This window comes from Symphalangus syndactylus, chromosome 11 (genome assembly GCF_028878055.3).
Source record: "Symphalangus syndactylus isolate Jambi chromosome 11, NHGRI_mSymSyn1-v2.1_pri, whole genome shotgun sequence".
NCBI lineage: Eukaryota > Metazoa > Chordata > Mammalia > Primates > Hylobatidae > Symphalangus > Symphalangus syndactylus.
Genome location: NC_072433.2, coordinates 49351737 through 49369071, shown reverse-complemented (window position 1 = coordinate 49369071; position 17335 = coordinate 49351737). Strand labels below are relative to the sequence as shown.

General features: G+C 56.1%; 3 protein-coding genes across 3 annotated transcripts; all 3 read left to right on the top strand.

Moving 5' to 3' along the window:
• Positions 1-3646, top strand: LOC129493348 (putative protein FAM90A26). Its single transcript, XM_055299427.2, has 4 exons — positions 1-123; positions 623-822; positions 1280-1388; positions 2054-3646. Exons 1-4 carry the CDS (start codon positions 1-3, stop codon positions 3014-3016), a joined length of 1395 nt encoding a protein of 464 aa, XP_055155402.1. The 3' UTR covers positions 3017-3646.
• Positions 3647-6645: 2999 nt separating this feature from the next.
• Positions 6646-10291, top strand: LOC129493347 (putative protein FAM90A26). The gene is made up of 4 exons (XM_055299424.2): positions 6646-6768; positions 7268-7467; positions 7925-8033; positions 8699-10291. The coding sequence occupies exons 1-4, from the start codon at positions 6646-6648 to the stop codon at positions 9659-9661; spliced, it is 1395 nt and encodes a 464-aa protein (XP_055155399.1). The 3' UTR covers positions 9662-10291.
• Positions 10292-13290: 2999 nt separating this feature from the next.
• LOC129493352 (putative protein FAM90A26) lies at positions 13291-16936 on the top strand. Its single transcript, XM_055299439.2, has 4 exons — positions 13291-13413; positions 13913-14112; positions 14570-14678; positions 15344-16936. The coding sequence occupies exons 1-4, from the start codon at positions 13291-13293 to the stop codon at positions 16304-16306; spliced, it is 1395 nt and encodes a 464-aa protein (XP_055155414.1). The 3' UTR covers positions 16307-16936.
• Positions 16937-17335: the final 399 nt, after the last annotated feature.

Genomic DNA, 17335 nt, shown 5'->3' with positions numbered 1-17335 from the left:
ATGTTGGCCCGTCGTGACCCCAAAACTGGCGCCAACAGACTCGGGAGAGCCCAGACCCTCCAGAAGCAGCGGAGGGCCCCAGTTGCGCCAAGGGCTCCCCCGCCCGATGAAGAAGATCCCAGGGTAAGTCTAGCCCTGTATCTCTTGGGAATGGGGGAGGGGTGGGTGTTGGGGCGGGGGGAGGCGGTGTCACAGGGTCCTCAGAGACTGGGTTGGATTCCAAAGGTTTCTGTCACCACCACCCAGGTTGCTTTTCCCATCCGAGGTGGGCGTGGCTTGGGACCTCCTCCCCGGCCCCATAAATCCCTTGAGAGACTCTTGGGGGCAACCTCCCTTTCTACTTAGAATCCTGTGTAGCCACCTTTGGCTGTGTCGTTGACATCGGGGTCACGATCGTGCCCCTTGGTACCTTGAGTCCTTCCTTTTAGAGGTCCTCCGTCACATGGGCTTTGGGAGGGAACATCGTATCCGAACTCTCCCAGCACTTAACGGCCCCCATGCCGGGGTCCCCTCTTTGGAATCCTTATTCAGCTCTGAATTCATAATCCCTCTCAATGTTGACATCGGATGGCTGCCTGTGGCTTCAGCTCACTCACTGACATCACTTCCTTTCCACCCACAGCTCAAGTGCAAAGACTGCGGGGCCTTTGGCCACACGGCCAGAAGTACCAGGTGCCCCATGAAGTGCTGGAAGGCAGCCCTGGTTCCACAGACCTTCGGGAAGAGGGAAGGGAAGGAAAACCTGAAACCGTGGAAGCCCCCGGTGGAGGCGAACCCGGGGCCCTTGAACAAGGATAAAGGAGAGAAGGAAGAGAGACCAAGGTGAGCGGTGGGAGGGGTTTTCACCACTCTTAGAGTACTGCCTCCTAAGGACATGGTGTCTCTGCACCTGCACACCGTGTGCCTTTCCGTCTCCGGGCCAGGGAAGGAACGCTGCAGGAAATAGAGCGCAGCTCCTTGTCCTCCGTTCTTCCACACCCAGGAGCCCCTCTGGCTCTGGTTGATTCGGGGACGGGGAGAGGCGGGGGCGCTTCGTGCAGGTTCCCCATGACAGGGGGAAAAGCAATGGAGTCCAAATCACAGTCCTTAGTTGGGAAGCCTAGAGGGCCACCAGGAGGATGGGAAGGTTGGCAGGTGAGGGAAGGTGCAGAGGCGGAAAGGGCACCAGATGTCCATTTCTGTGTCACGCAACACGGAATGGGCCTGGGCCCCAGGCAGGGTTCTCCCTGTCTCCCGGGGAGAACCAGGGGGCACGGAATGACCTTTTTCTGTTCTGCAGGCAGCAAGACCCGCAGAGGAAGGCTCTCCTCCGGATATTTTCCGTGAAACCTCCAGAGAAGCCGCTGCCAAATCGAAGAGGATCCACGGAATCTTGTGATGATCTGAGGGTGAGTGTCACCCCGGGCCCCTGGTCTTTTTCTCCTCTAGGTCACACTGGTTGATTTCCTTTCAGCTTCCCGGCTGCGGGAGTTAATCGGGGAACCCCTCTTTCTTGCCTTCTTTGGGTCAGTGACTCCACCATCCTTCCAGGTCAGTTGGATTGCAGGTGAAGGCATCTGAGGATGCCTTATTTCCCGTTGCTTTCTTTCTGTCCAATTACGGCAAGCTTGCCAACAACATGTTCCTGGCGGCGTGAGGAAATTCGTCCCTCAGAGGCCCCAAACATGGAGAGGGCTAAACCCAGGAACATGCAGGTTTTCAGAGAACACCTCCTGAGAACCCTTGAGCCACCAACCCGCCTTCAGAAGGGCATTAGTCCCTTCCACTTCAGGGAAGGCTGAGCGGAGGCACTCCGATCCAGTTAATGCCCAAGACATTGTTCTTTTGAACAATGGTGTGCTCGGATCAGCTACACATAGCTCGAGAGCGCATCTTTCATGAGTCTTGTCCTGATCAGCACTCAGGTGGAGGGTCTGTCCCTACTTCCAAGGACCGCCTGTCGATTCTGTATCGAGAATTTCCTGGCGCGTGCCCCTCGTCTTTGGAAGTGGCTGATTTTCGTGTCGGCTCCATGCAGAGGAACTTGTAACGTGTGTGGTTTCCTGTCTTTCAGGTTGCAAGCAGGCCAATGCCGCTCCACACAACCAGTAAGAGGCCACGCGTGGACCCTGTCCTCACTGATGGCTCAGCTACCGAAATGTCTGACAGGGGCTCCGTCTTGGCTTCACTGTCTCCCTTCAGAAAAGCCAGTGTGAGCTACCCCTCTAGTCTTGGACCAAAGGAACGACAGACAGGGGCTGCGGCCCCCATCCCTCAGCCTGCAGTCAGGCACCAGGGCCCGGGGCCTCTCCTCGTGGTGAAGCCGACACACAGCAGCCCGGAGGGTGGCTGCCGAGAAGTTCCCCAGGCTGCCTCGCAAACCCACGGCCTGCTCCAGGCCATCAGCCCCCAGGCACAAGACAGACGTCCCGCGCTGACCTCACAGCCCTGCCCACCAGCCGCCACACGCAGCTTGGGCCTAGGCTCCAATCTCAGCTTCAGGCCAGGAGCCAAGAGACCTGCCCAGGCTCCGCTTCAGGCTTGCCTGAACTTCCCCAAGATACCGAGACTGGGTCCCTTCCAGATCCCCGAAGACGCCATCCAGGGAGGTGAGCTCGGGGCCCCGGACACTCTCCAACCTCCGCCGGCCGCAACCGAACTTGGACCGAGTACGTCGCCCCAGATGGGCAGGAGGACACCCGCCCAGGTGCCCAGCATCGACCGGCAGCCTCCGCACAGCAGACCTTGCCTGCCTACTGCCCAGGCCTGCACCGTGTCCCGTCACCCGGCGGCCAGCCATGACGGGGCCCAGCCTCTCAGAGTGCTCTTCCGGAGACTGGACAATGGATGGTGGAGCTCCAGCCTCCTGACAGCTCCCTCATTTCACTCTCCTGAGAAGCCGGGAGCCTTCCTCGCTCAGAGCCCTCATGTCTCAGAGAAGTCTCAGGGTCCCGGTGTTCGTGTCCCAGCGAGTGTCCTCTATGAGGACCTTCAGGTTTCCTCCTCCTCAGAGGACAGCGATTCTGACCTGGAGTGAGACGGCAGGTGGCAGGGGCTCCTTGGCCTCCCGCTCCCGTGACTTGGAGGGGACTGTGGGACTGAGGAGCGCAGAGCAGCGAGCAGACTCTCTGCGGTGACTCCGAAGCTCCCTGGCTGTGGCGCTTCTGCGGAGGTGGGAGCCCAGGCCAGGCAGGGAGCCGATGCAGGGACTCTGCCTCATTGAATTCTCGTGAGGGACAGTGTAGTTCGCATGGCTCTCCGGAAACGCGCCAGGAAAAGCTTCCGTGCCAGTGATTGGTTGCCTGAGAAACTGGGCGACGCGCAGGAGTCAGACATCTGCTGGGACGTCAATAGGAAACTGGGGAATGACTGTGTTTTTGCTCTCTAGATGACTGAATAAGGGAAAAGTTCGGGAACCCTGAGAGGTGCAGCCCTTCCGCTGCGCCCCGCCCCGAGAGCAGTGTTTGGGACGCTGGGAAGCCTGCTGCGCTGCGCGCTCTCGGGGTCCTTCCTCGGCCTCGAAAACTGGGCTCTGGCATGCCTTTGTCAATGTGTGTGTTTAATGTGCTTGAAGTGAGTAAAATTCTCAAAAAGATGACATATTGTCTTTTGACTCTCATTCCGTGTTTGTGTTTAACTGATCTTCCAAGGGCTTGAAACTTTCTTGACTTGTTAGCTATCCAAATCGTTATGTCTCCGAAACACAGTTGACTGAGGGGACCGCAGGGCTGGGCAGGACCTTTGACATCTTCTACATCCACAGGAGCAAGCAAACCTCAACCCCACTCTACCAACACGCACCTAGTAAAATGCCGCCAGCTGAATCTCACGCACGCTAACACGTGGGGAGGGTTGCTTGCACCACGGGTCCCCATTTGGCTCAAACGCCGACACCAGGTGCGTGGTTCCAATTGCGACGGCCCCCATGAAGTGGCTGCCGGATGTGCGTATGCACCAGGCACACTTTCATTCGCCAAATAGACCCCAGCAAAGCTGAAGTTAACTCCCAGATTCGGGATGTACTTCAGAGGTAAGACATTCATCCCGTCTTCTTTCCGGATGTCTGACACCGGGCCTTTCCACGGTCCTCCCCGCGATCCTAAGAGTAGCTGAGCTAGAGACTCACTGAACGATCTAGGCAGGGCTATCCCATCATGCACAGGCTATCTCCATTCTCTGGCCTGGGAACAACTCTGACCAGGATTCCACATCTAGGAGCCCTGGGAACTGAGCGGGATTCCCTGCGGCCCACCAAATGGCTGCTCCCTTTCCGCCGCTCTTGAGGGTCGTCATCTTGCTTATCCAGATCACCTAGAAAGTATCAGTATCCAGAATCAAGAAGATCAACTCTCTGCTCCTCTGACAGCAGAACGAGCAGGACCACGATGAACCAAAGAGCGTGAAAGGAAACGATGTGACCGGAAAGCTCAGAGAACGGCCTACAGGGGGTCGTAAGCTGGGGTTCCAACCTGAATCACGAATAATTAACGAAGCGCAAGTCAAAGGGGACTCGAGTTTCAGCAGGTGCAATTCATCGAACCGGAGGTCGCCGGGGGGCCAACAAGATTGAGAAACTGGGAGTCGGGTGCAGTGTCGAGGGGGACGCGACCGGTTCCAAAGCTCAACCAGACCATGGGGTCACTTGGGCTACAGGAGAAAATGCCCCAGTGTGTCGGTTAAGCATTCCGACTCCTGCCTGTCTCTTCCCGTCCATGGAACATGGAGCCTAACCCGTGCAGGTGCAGATGACCAAGGACAGAATTAGGGGACGTGGCACCAAAGTTCACCGACGTGGGAGTTCCAAAGAAGGTCCGGTGGATCCTCGCAAATCCAGAGAAATGGCAATGGGACCCAGGGAAGTAGAGCCTCACAGGCGTCCCGGAGACTTTTCAGGCATAATGCCTGGAGTCGCAAGACGAGTTGAAAAGGGAGCCAGGCGCTGAAGGACAAAGCGGTCTTGACTTAGTTCATCTGTGTTTCCCAGTGCAGTCCAACTCACGGTGGTTTCCAAGCGCCTCCTGGAGGAGAAAACACATGAGGGTGTGGTCAGTGTTCTCTGCTGACAGACTTACCGTGGGGAAGAAAGAGAAGCTCTGAAGATGGATCATGGCCGTGACGGCGTGTCCAGGAGAATCTCCTTGATGACACTGAGTCCTACGTCGAGATGTAGTAGACACGGCCCAATTAAAAGGCGTCTATTTTACCACATTTTTTTTTTTAACACAAACAAACAAACAAACAAACAAACAAAGAAAAGGCAGTCAAGACGGAAAACGAGACAAGGGTAGACGAACCAGTGTCACACGTCTGACGGGGAACAACTATCCTTCAAAGCTTACAGCTGTACTCGTAGGTTTTAGAATGTCGGCCAAAGGTGAACATGATCTTAGAGTGGGCTGTGCAGACAGACGTCTCCAGGTCATGTGATTGGATTAAGTTAATTGCAATTAAGGTACCTGTAATGGATCAGGTTAGGGTGCGCTCCACGTCCGGAGACCAGAGGCGGTATAAAAGGCAGCCTGGAAAGCAGAGGTCCCTCTCCGCCCCTTCCTCGGTCTTCCTGGATGCTGCATCGCTTCCAGCGGGGCTGCTCCAGCACCTGCCCGTCTGAGCGCCAGCCGAGGAAAGAAAGCTGACCTGTAACTTCAGGTTAGTTTCACTGAACAACTGTTTGTTTCACGTAGTCCCTGAGGGGTGGGGCGGGGTTTGGGGGGGAAGAGACGAAGGAGAGTGAAAGAAATCGATCACACTGGGGCTTGCTGATGGGGTAGGATGTATTCTGCTTACTGGTAATTCTTGGAACAGAAAACGAGAAATCATTCCCGTCTCCACGTGTGGGATAAGACCAAGATGGAAATGCGAAAGGAAATGTAATCCAGCGTGCTGAATTGGTGGGGAAATGGGAAAAGAAGTTTGGAAAAAAGGGTGGTTTGCCCTTCAGCCGTGTAAGAAATCGATACGCTATGGCCCCTGTTCACCGTTTGTTTGGACGGGTTCGTGTGGCATGCGTAAAATATCAGCAAAATAAATAAAGAGGGGCTGGAGCTAAAGCCAAAACGATAGAACAGGAAAGACCATCACCTGCTAGTGCGATAGAGAGGAAGAAAACTTCTCCCTATGAATTTGTGTTTGGAAGTTGCCTAATTAGAAATGGCAAGGGTAGGGATTCAAGTTGTGACAGGAAGCCTCCCTTATCCCTGATTTCAAACAGACCTGCCAAAGGGTGCCACACGCCATGCCCTGCGGCTTCCATCATTCTGGCCGTCAAGGGAGATAGAATCATCGTGTCTTCTACCGGCGTGAATCGTGATACACCTCAGTCCAGTCTTCAGAATCAGTGGTTTGTTTGGGGCAGAAAGCTCAGCTCCCCAACCCTAGGCCATGGGCCCTGTGGCAGGCGAGGTTTACACTCGGACTTGGTAATCATGGCAGAGGAACACACAATATCTGAGGGTGTACACAGCACAGTGTGAGCCACAGACTTGACCGACCGGTGGTGAAGTCTCCTCACGACCACAGCGGCAAGGAGTTAGCTGGAGGTTTCCTGTGGGTGTGTGTGAATATCCAGTGTGCTTCACCATCAATATGGGTGTGTTTGTGTGTGTTTCAGGTGACCCAACATTCAACCCCCGAAAAAGGCGGTCATAGAACCCCCAGGAGACGAAGATGTTGGCCCGTCGTGACCCCAAAACTGGCGCCAACAGACTCGGGAGAGCCCAGACCCTCCAGAAGCAGCGGAGGGCCCCAGTTGCGCCAAGGGCTCCCCCGCCCGATGAAGAAGATCCCAGGGTAAGTCTAGCCCTGTATCTCTTGGGAATGGGGGAGGGGTGGGTGTTGGGGCGGGGGGAGGCGGTGTCACAGGGTCCTCAGAGACTGGGTTGGATTCCAAAGGTTTCTGTCACCACCACCCAGGTTGCTTTTCCCATCCGAGGTGGGCGTGGCTTGGGACCTCCTCCCCGGCCCCATAAATCCCTTGAGAGACTCTTGGGGGCAACCTCCCTTTCTACTTAGAATCCTGTGTAGCCACCTTTGGCTGTGTCGTTGACATCGGGGTCACGATCGTGCCCCTTGGTACCTTGAGTCCTTCCTTTTAGAGGTCCTCCGTCACATGGGCTTTGGGAGGGAACATCGTATCCGAACTCTCCCAGCACTTAACGGCCCCCATGCCGGGGTCCCCTCTTTGGAATCCTTATTCAGCTCTGAATTCATAATCCCTCTCAATGTTGACATCGGATGGCTGCCTGTGGCTTCAGCTCACTCACTGACATCACTTCCTTTCCACCCACAGCTCAAGTGCAAAGACTGCGGGGCCTTTGGCCACACGGCCAGAAGTACCAGGTGCCCCATGAAGTGCTGGAAGGCAGCCCTGGTTCCACAGACCTTCGGGAAGAGGGAAGGGAAGGAAAACCTGAAACCGTGGAAGCCCCCGGTGGAGGCGAACCCGGGGCCCTTGAACAAGGATAAAGGAGAGAAGGAAGAGAGACCAAGGTGAGCGGTGGGAGGGGTTTTCACCACTCTTAGAGTACTGCCTCCTAAGGACATGGTGTCTCTGCACCTGCACACCGTGTGCCTTTCCGTCTCCGGGCCAGGGAAGGAACGCTGCAGGAAATAGAGCGCAGCTCCTTGTCCTCCGTTCTTCCACACCCAGGAGCCCCTCTGGCTCTGGTTGATTCGGGGACGGGGAGAGGCGGGGGCGCTTCGTGCAGGTTCCCCATGACAGGGGGAAAAGCAATGGAGTCCAAATCACAGTCCTTAGTTGGGAAGCCTAGAGGGCCACCAGGAGGATGGGAAGGTTGGCAGGTGAGGGAAGGTGCAGAGGCGGAAAGGGCACCAGATGTCCATTTCTGTGTCACGCAACACGGAATGGGCCTGGGCCCCAGGCAGGGTTCTCCCTGTCTCCCGGGGAGAACCAGGGGGCACGGAATGACCTTTTTCTGTTCTGCAGGCAGCAAGACCCGCAGAGGAAGGCTCTCCTCCGGATATTTTCCGTGAAACCTCCAGAGAAGCCGCTGCCAAATCGAAGAGGATCCACGGAATCTTGTGATGATCTGAGGGTGAGTGTCACCCCGGGCCCCTGGTCTTTTTCTCCTCTAGGTCACACTGGTTGATTTCCTTTCAGCTTCCCGGCTGCGGGAGTTAATCGGGGAACCCCTCTTTCTTGCCTTCTTTGGGTCAGTGACTCCACCATCCTTCCAGGTCAGTTGGATTGCAGGTGAAGGCATCTGAGGATGCCTTATTTCCCGTTGCTTTCTTTCTGTCCAATTACGGCAAGCTTGCCAACAACATGTTCCTGGCGGCGTGAGGAAATTCGTCCCTCAGAGGCCCCAAACATGGAGAGGGCTAAACCCAGGAACATGCAGGTTTTCAGAGAACACCTCCTGAGAACCCTTGAGCCACCAACCCGCCTTCAGAAGGGCATTAGTCCCTTCCACTTCAGGGAAGGCTGAGCGGAGGCACTCCGATCCAGTTAATGCCCAAGACATTGTTCTTTTGAACAATGGTGTGCTCGGATCAGCTACACATAGCTCGAGAGCGCATCTTTCATGAGTCTTGTCCTGATCAGCACTCAGGTGGAGGGTCTGTCCCTACTTCCAAGGACCACCTGTCGATTCTGTATCGAGAATTTCCTGGCGCGTGCCCCTCGTCTTTGGAAGTGGCTGATTTTCGTGTCGGCTCCATGCAGAGGAACTTGTAACGTGTGTGGTTTCCTGTCTTTCAGGTTGCAAGCAGGCCAATGCCGCTCCACACAACCAGTAAGAGGCCACGCGTGGACCCTGTCCTCACTGATGGCTCAGCTACCGAAATGTCTGACAGGGGCTCCGTCTTGGCTTCACTGTCTCCCTTCAGAAAAGCCAGTGTGAGCTACCCCTCTAGTCTTGGACCAAAGGAACGACAGACAGGGGCTGCGGCCCCCATCCCTCAGCCTGCAGTCAGGCACCAGGGCCCGGGGCCTCTCCTCGTGGTGAAGCCGACACACAGCAGCCCGGAGGGTGGCTGCCGAGAAGTTCCCCAGGCTGCCTCGCAAACCCACGGCCTGCTCCAGGCCATCAGCCCCCAGGCACAAGACAGACGTCCCGCGCTGACCTCACAGCCCTGCCCACCAGCCGCCACACGCAGCTTGGGCCTAGGCTCCAATCTCAGCTTCAGGCCAGGAGCCAAGAGACCTGCCCAGGCTCCGCTTCAGGCTTGCCTGAACTTCCCCAAGATACCGAGACTGGGTCCCTTCCAGATCCCCGAAGACGCCATCCAGGGAGGTGAGCTCGGGGCCCCGGACACTCTCCAACCTCCGCCGGCCGCAACCGAACTTGGACCGAGTACGTCGCCCCAGATGGGCAGGAGGACACCCGCCCAGGTGCCCAGCATCGACCGGCAGCCTCCGCACAGCAGACCTTGCCTGCCTACTGCCCAGGCCTGCACCGTGTCCCGTCACCCGGCGGCCAGCCATGACGGGGCCCAGCCTCTCAGAGTGCTCTTCCGGAGACTGGACAATGGATGGTGGAGCTCCAGCCTCCTGACAGCTCCCTCATTTCACTCTCCTGAGAAGCCGGGAGCCTTCCTCGCTCAGAGCCCTCATGTCTCAGAGAAGTCTCAGGGTCCCGGTGTTCGTGTCCCAGCGAGTGTCCTCTATGAGGACCTTCAGGTTTCCTCCTCCTCAGAGGACAGCGATTCTGACCTGGAGTGAGACGGCAGGTGGCAGGGGCTCCTTGGCCTCCCGCTCCCGTGACTTGGAGGGGACTGTGGGACTGAGGAGCGCAGAGCAGCGAGCAGACTCTCTGCGGTGACTCCGAAGCTCCCTGGCTGTGGCGCTTCTGCGGAGGTGGGAGCCCAGGCCAGGCAGGGAGCCGATGCAGGGACTCTGCCTCATTGAATTCTCGTGAGGGACAGTGTAGTTCGCATGGCTCTCCGGAAACGCGCCAGGAAAAGCTTCCGTGCCAGTGATTGGTTGCCTGAGAAACTGGGCGACGCGCAGGAGTCAGACATCTGCTGGGACGTCAATAGGAAACTGGGGAATGACTGTGTTTTTGCTCTCTAGATGACTGAATAAGGGAAAAGTTCGGGAACCCTGAGAGGTGCAGCCCTTCCGCTGCGCCCCGCCCCGAGAGCAGTGTTTGGGACGCTGGGAAGCCTGCTGCGCTGCGCGCTCTCGGGGTCCTTCCTCGGCCTCGAAAACTGGGCTCTGGCATGCCTTTGTCAATGTGTGTGTTTAATGTGCTTGAAGTGAGTAAAATTCTCAAAAAGATGACATATTGTCTTTTGACTCTCATTCCGTGTTTGTGTTTAACTGATCTTCCAAGGGCTTGAAACTTTCTTGACTTGTTAGCTATCCAAATCGTTATGTCTCCGAAACACAGTTGACTGAGGGGACCGCAGGGCTGGGCAGGACCTTTGACATCTTCTACATCCACAGGAGCAAGCAAACCTCAACCCCACTCTACCAACACGCACCTAGTAAAATGCCGCCAGCTGAATCTCACGCACGCTAACACGTGGGGAGGGTTGCTTGCACCACGGGTCCCCATTTGGCTCAAACGCCGACACCAGGTGCGTGGTTCCAATTGCGACGGCCCCCATGAAGTGGCTGCCGGATGTGCGTATGCACCAGGCACACTTTCATTCGCCAAATAGACCCCAGCAAAGCTGAAGTTAACTCCCAGATTCGGGATGTACTTCAGAGGTAAGACATTCATCCCGTCTTCTTTCCGGATGTCTGACACCGGGCCTTTCCACGGTCCTCCCCGCGATCCTAAGAGTAGCTGAGCTAGAGACTCACTGAACGATCTAGGCAGGGCTATCCCATCATGCACAGGCTATCTCCATTCTCTGGCCTGGGAACAACTCTGACCAGGATTCCACATCTAGGAGCCCTGGGAACTGAGCGGGATTCCCTGCGGCCCACCAAATGGCTGCTCCCTTTCCGCCGCTCTTGAGGGTCGTCATCTTGCTTATCCAGATCACCTAGAAAGTATCAGTATCCAGAATCAAGAAGATCAACTCTCTGCTCCTCTGACAGCAGAACGAGCAGGACCACGATGAACCAAAGAGCGTGAAAGGAAACGATGTGACCGGAAAGCTCAGAGAACGGCCTACAGGGGGTCGTAAGCTGGGGTTCCAACCTGAATCACGAATAATTAACGAAGCGCAAGTCAAAGGGGACTCGAGTTTCAGCAGGTGCAATTCATCGAACCGGAGGTCGCCGGGGGGCCAACAAGATTGAGAAACTGGGAGTCGGGTGCAGTGTCGAGGGGGACGCGACCGGTTCCAAAGCTCAACCAGACCATGGGGTCACTTGGGCTACAGGAGAAAATGCCCCAGTGTGTCGGTTAAGCATTCCGACTCCTGCCTGTCTCTTCCCGTCCATGGAACATGGAGCCTAACCCGTGCAGGTGCAGATGACCAAGGACAGAATTAGGGGACGTGGCACCAAAGTTCACCGACGTGGGAGTTCCAAAGAAGGTCCGGTGGATCCTCGCAAATCCAGAGAAATGGCAATGGGACCCAGGGAAGTAGAGCCTCACAGGCGTCCCGGAGACTTTTCAGGCATAATGCCTGGAGTCGCAAGACGAGTTGAAAAGGGAGCCAGGCGCTGAAGGACAAAGCGGTCTTGACTTAGTTCATCTGTGTTTCCCAGTGCAGTCCAACTCACGGTGGTTTCCAAGCGCCTCCTGGAGGAGAAAACACATGAGGGTGTGGTCAGTGTTCTCTGCTGACAGACTTACCGTGGGGAAGAAAGAGAAGCTCTGAAGATGGATCATGGCCGTGACGGCGTGTCCAGGAGAATCTCCTTGATGACACTGAGTCCTACGTCGAGATGTAGTAGACACGGCCCAATTAAAAGGCGTCTATTTTACCACATTTTTTTTTTTAACACAAACAAACAAACAAACAAACAAACAAAGAAAAGGCAGTCAAGACGGAAAACGAGACAAGGGTAGACGAACCAGTGTCACACGTCTGACGGGGAACAACTATCCTTCAAAGCTTACAGCTGTACTCGTAGGTTTTAGAATGTCGGCCAAAGGTGAACATGATCTTAGAGTGGGCTGTGCAGACAGACGTCTCCAGGTCATGTGATTGGATTAAGTTAATTGCAATTAAGGTACCTGTAATGGATCAGGTTAGGGTGCGCTCCACGTCCGGAGACCAGAGGCGGTATAAAAGGCAGCCTGGAAAGCAGAGGTCCCTCTCCGCCCCTTCCTCGGTCTTCCTGGATGCTGCATCGCTTCCAGCGGGGCTGCTCCAGCACCTGCCCGTCTGAGCGCCAGCCGAGGAAAGAAAGCTGACCTGTAACTTCAGGTTAGTTTCACTGAACAACTGTTTGTTTCACGTAGTCCCTGAGGGGTGGGGCGGGGTTTGGGGGGGAAGAGACGAAGGAGAGTGAAAGAAATCGATCACACTGGGGCTTGCTGATGGGGTAGGATGTATTCTGCTTACTGGTAATTCTTGGAACAGAAAACGAGAAATCATTCCCGTCTCCACGTGTGGGATAAGACCAAGATGGAAATGCGAAAGGAAATGTAATCCAGCGTGCTGAATTGGTGGGGAAATGGGAAAAGAAGTTTGGAAAAAAGGGTGGTTTGCCCTTCAGCCGTGTAAGAAATCGATACGCTATGGCCCCTGTTCACCGTTTGTTTGGACGGGTTCGTGTGGCATGCGTAAAATATCAGCAAAATAAATAAAGAGGGGCTGGAGCTAAAGCCAAAACGATAGAACAGGAAAGACCATCACCTGCTAGTGCGATAGAGAGGAAGAAAACTTCTCCCTATGAATTTGTGTTTGGAAGTTGCCTAATTAGAAATGGCAAGGGTAGGGATTCAAGTTGTGACAGGAAGCCTCCCTTATCCCTGATTTCAAACAGACCTGCCAAAGGGTGCCACACGCCATGCCCTGCGGCTTCCATCATTCTGGCCGTCAAGGGAGATAGAATCATCGTGTCTTCTACCGGCGTGAATCGTGATACACCTCAGTCCAGTCTTCAGAATCAGTGGTTTGTTTGGGGCAGAAAGCTCAGCTCCCCAACCCTAGGCCATGGGCCCTGTGGCAGGCGAGGTTTACACTCGGACTTGGTAATCATGGCAGAGGAACACACAATATCTGAGGGTGTACACAGCACAGTGTGAGCCACAGACTTGACCGACCGGTGGTGAAGTCTCCTCACGACCACAGCGGCAAGGAGTTAGCTGGAGGTTTCCTGTGGGTGTGTGTGAATATCCAGTGTGCTTCACCATCAATATGGGTGTGTTTGTGTGTGTTTCAGGTGACCCAACATTCAACCCCCGAAAAAGGCGGTCATAGAACCCCCAGGAGACGAAGATGTTGGCCCGTCGTGACCCCAAAACTGGCGCCAACAGACTCGGGAGAGCCCAGACCCTCCAGAAGCAGCGGAGGGCCCCAGTTGCGCCAAGGGCTCCCCCGCCCGATGAAGAAGATCCCAGGGTAAGTCTAGCCCTGTATCTCTTGGGAATGGGGGAGGGGTGGGTGTTGGGGCGGGGGGAGGCGGTGTCACAGGGTCCTCAGAGACTGGGTTGGATTCCAAAGGTTTCTGTCACCACCACCCAGGTTGCTTTTCCCATCCGAGGTGGGCGTGGCTTGGGACCTCCTCCCCGGCCCCATAAATCCCTTGAGAGACTCTTGGGGGCAACCTCCCTTTCTACTTAGAATCCTGTGTAGCCACCTTTGGCTGTGTCGTTGACATCGGGGTCACGATCGTGCCCCTTGGTACCTTGAGTCCTTCCTTTTAGAGGTCCTCCGTCACATGGGCTTTGGGAGGGAACATCGTATCCGAACTCTCCCAGCACTTAACGGCCCCCATGCCGGGGTCCCCTCTTTGGAATCCTTATTCAGCTCTGAATTCATAATCCCTCTCAATGTTGACATCGGATGGCTGCCTGTGGCTTCAGCTCACTCACTGACATCACTTCCTTTCCACCCACAGCTCAAGTGCAAAGACTGCGGGGCCTTTGGCCACACGGCCAGAAGTACCAGGTGCCCCATGAAGTGCTGGAAGGCAGCCCTGGTTCCACAGACCTTCGGGAAGAGGGAAGGGAAGGAAAACCTGAAACCGTGGAAGCCCCCGGTGGAGGCGAACCCGGGGCCCTTGAACAAGGATAAAGGAGAGAAGGAAGAGAGACCAAGGTGAGCGGTGGGAGGGGTTTTCACCACTCTTAGAGTACTGCCTCCTAAGGACATGGTGTCTCTGCACCTGCACACCGTGTGCCTTTCCGTCTCCGGGCCAGGGAAGGAACGCTGCAGGAAATAGAGCGCAGCTCCTTGTCCTCCGTTCTTCCACACCCAGGAGCCCCTCTGGCTCTGGTTGATTCGGGGACGGGGAGAGGCGGGGGCGCTTCGTGCAGGTTCCCCATGACAGGGGGAAAAGCAATGGAGTCCAAATCACAGTCCTTAGTTGGGAAGCCTAGAGGGCCACCAGGAGGATGGGAAGGTTGGCAGGTGAGGGAAGGTGCAGAGGCGGAAAGGGCACCAGATGTCCATTTCTGTGTCACGCAACACGGAATGGGCCTGGGCCCCAGGCAGGGTTCTCCCTGTCTCCCGGGGAGAACCAGGGGGCACGGAATGACCTTTTTCTGTTCTGCAGGCAGCAAGACCCGCAGAGGAAGGCTCTCCTCCGGATATTTTCCGTGAAACCTCCAGAGAAGCCGCTGCCAAATCGAAGAGGATCCACGGAATCTTGTGATGATCTGAGGGTGAGTGTCACCCCGGGCCCCTGGTCTTTTTCTCCTCTAGGTCACACTGGTTGATTTCCTTTCAGCTTCCCGGCTGCGGGAGTTAATCGGGGAACCCCTCTTTCTTGCCTTCTTTGGGTCAGTGACTCCACCATCCTTCCAGGTCAGTTGGATTGCAGGTGAAGGCATCTGAGGATGCCTTATTTCCCGTTGCTTTCTTTCTGTCCAATTACGGCAAGCTTGCCAACAACATGTTCCTGGCGGCGTGAGGAAATTCGTCCCTCAGAGGCCCCAAACATGGAGAGGGCTAAACCCAGGAACATGCAGGTTTTCAGAGAACACCTCCTGAGAACCCTTGAGCCACCAACCCGCCTTCAGAAGGGCATTAGTCCCTTCCACTTCAGGGAAGGCTGAGCGGAGGCACTCCGATCCAGTTAATGCCCAAGACATTGTTCTTTTGAACAATGGTGTGCTCGGATCAGCTACACATAGCTCGAGAGCGCATCTTTCATGAGTCTTGTCCTGATCAGCACTCAGGTGGAGGGTCTGTCCCTACTTCCAAGGACCACCTGTCGATTCTGTATCGAGAATTTCCTGGCGCGTGCCCCTCGTCTTTGGAAGTGGCTGATTTTCGTGTCGGCTCCATGCAGAGGAACTTGTAACGTGTGTGGTTTCCTGTCTTTCAGGTTGCAAGCAGGCCAATGCCGCTCCACACAACCAGTAAGAGGCCACGCGTGGACCCTGTCCTCACTGATGGCTCAGCTACCGAAATGTCTGACAGGGGCTCCGTCTTGGCTTCACTGTCTCCCTTCAGAAAAGCCAGTGTGAGCTACCCCTCTAGTCTTGGACCAAAGGAACGACAGACAGGGGCTGCGGCCCCCATCCCTCAGCCTGCAGTCAGGCACCAGGGCCCGGGGCCTCTCCTCGTGGTGAAGCCGACACACAGCAGCCCGGAGGGTGGCTGCCGAGAAGTTCCCCAGGCTGCCTCGCAAACCCACGGCCTGCTCCAGGCCATCAGCCCCCAGGCACAAGACAGACGTCCCGCGCTGACCTCACAGCCCTGCCCACCAGCCGCCACACGCAGCTTGGGCCTAGGCTCCAATCTCAGCTTCAGGCCAGGAGCCAAGAGACCTGCCCAGGCTCCGCTTCAGGCTTGCCTGAACTTCCCCAAGATACCGAGACTGGGTCCCTTCCAGATCCCCGAAGACGCCATCCAGGGAGGTGAGCTCGGGGCCCCGGACACTCTCCAACCTCCGCCGGCCGCAACCGAACTTGGACCGAGTACGTCGCCCCAGATGGGCAGGAGGACACCCGCCCAGGTGCCCAGCATCGACCGGCAGCCTCCGCACAGCAGACCTTGCCTGCCTACTGCCCAGGCCTGCACCGTGTCCCGTCACCCGGCGGCCAGCCATGACGGGGCCCAGCCTCTCAGAGTGCTCTTCCGGAGACTGGACAATGGATGGTGGAGCTCCAGCCTCCTGACAGCTCCCTCATTTCACTCTCCTGAGAAGCCGGGAGCCTTCCTCGCTCAGAGCCCTCATGTCTCAGAGAAGTCTCAGGGTCCCGGTGTTCGTGTCCCAGCGAGTGTCCTCTATGAGGACCTTCAGGTTTCCTCCTCCTCAGAGGACAGCGATTCTGACCTGGAGTGAGACGGCAGGTGGCAGGGGCTCCTTGGCCTCCCGCTCCCGTGACTTGGAGGGGACTGTGGGACTGAGGAGCGCAGAGCAGCGAGCAGACTCTCTGCGGTGACTCCGAAGCTCCCTGGCTGTGGCGCTTCTGCGGAGGTGGGAGCCCAGGCCAGGCAGGGAGCCGATGCAGGGACTCTGCCTCATTGAATTCTCGTGAGGGACAGTGTAGTTCGCATGGCTCTCCGGAAACGCGCCAGGAAAAGCTTCCGTGCCAGTGATTGGTTGCCTGAGAAACTGGGCGACGCGCAGGAGTCAGACATCTGCTGGGACGTCAATAGGAAACTGGGGAATGACTGTGTTTTTGCTCTCTAGATGACTGAATAAGGGAAAAGTTCGGGAACCCTGAGAGGTGCAGCCCTTCCGCTGCGCCCCGCCCCGAGAGCAGTGTTTGGGACGCTGGGAAGCCTGCTGCGCTGCGCGCTCTCGGGGTCCTTCCTCGGCCTCGAAAACTGGGCTCTGGCATGCCTTTGTCAATGTGTGTGTTTAATGTGCTTGAAGTGAGTAAAATTCTCAAAAAGATGACATATTGTCTTTTGACTCTCATTCCGTGTTTGTGTTTAACTGATCTTCCAAGGGCTTGAAACTTTCTTGACTTGTTAGCTATCCAAATCGTTATGTCTCCGAAACACAGTTGACTGAGGGGACCGCAGGGCTGGGCAGGACCTTTGACATCTTCTACATCCACAGGAGCAAGCAAACCTCAACCCCACTCTACCAACACGCACCTAGTAAAATGCCGCCAGCTGAATCTCACGCACGCTAACACGTGGGGAGGGTTGCTTGCACCACGGGTCCCCATTTGGCTCAAACGCCGACACCAGGTGCGTGGTTCCAATTGCGACGGCCCCCATGAAGTGGCTGCCGGATGTGCGTATGCACCAGGCACACTTTCATTCGCCAAATAGACCCCAGCAAAGCTGAAGTTAACTCCCAGATTCGGGATGTACTTCAGAGGTAAGACATTCATCCCGTCTTCTTTCCGGATGTCTG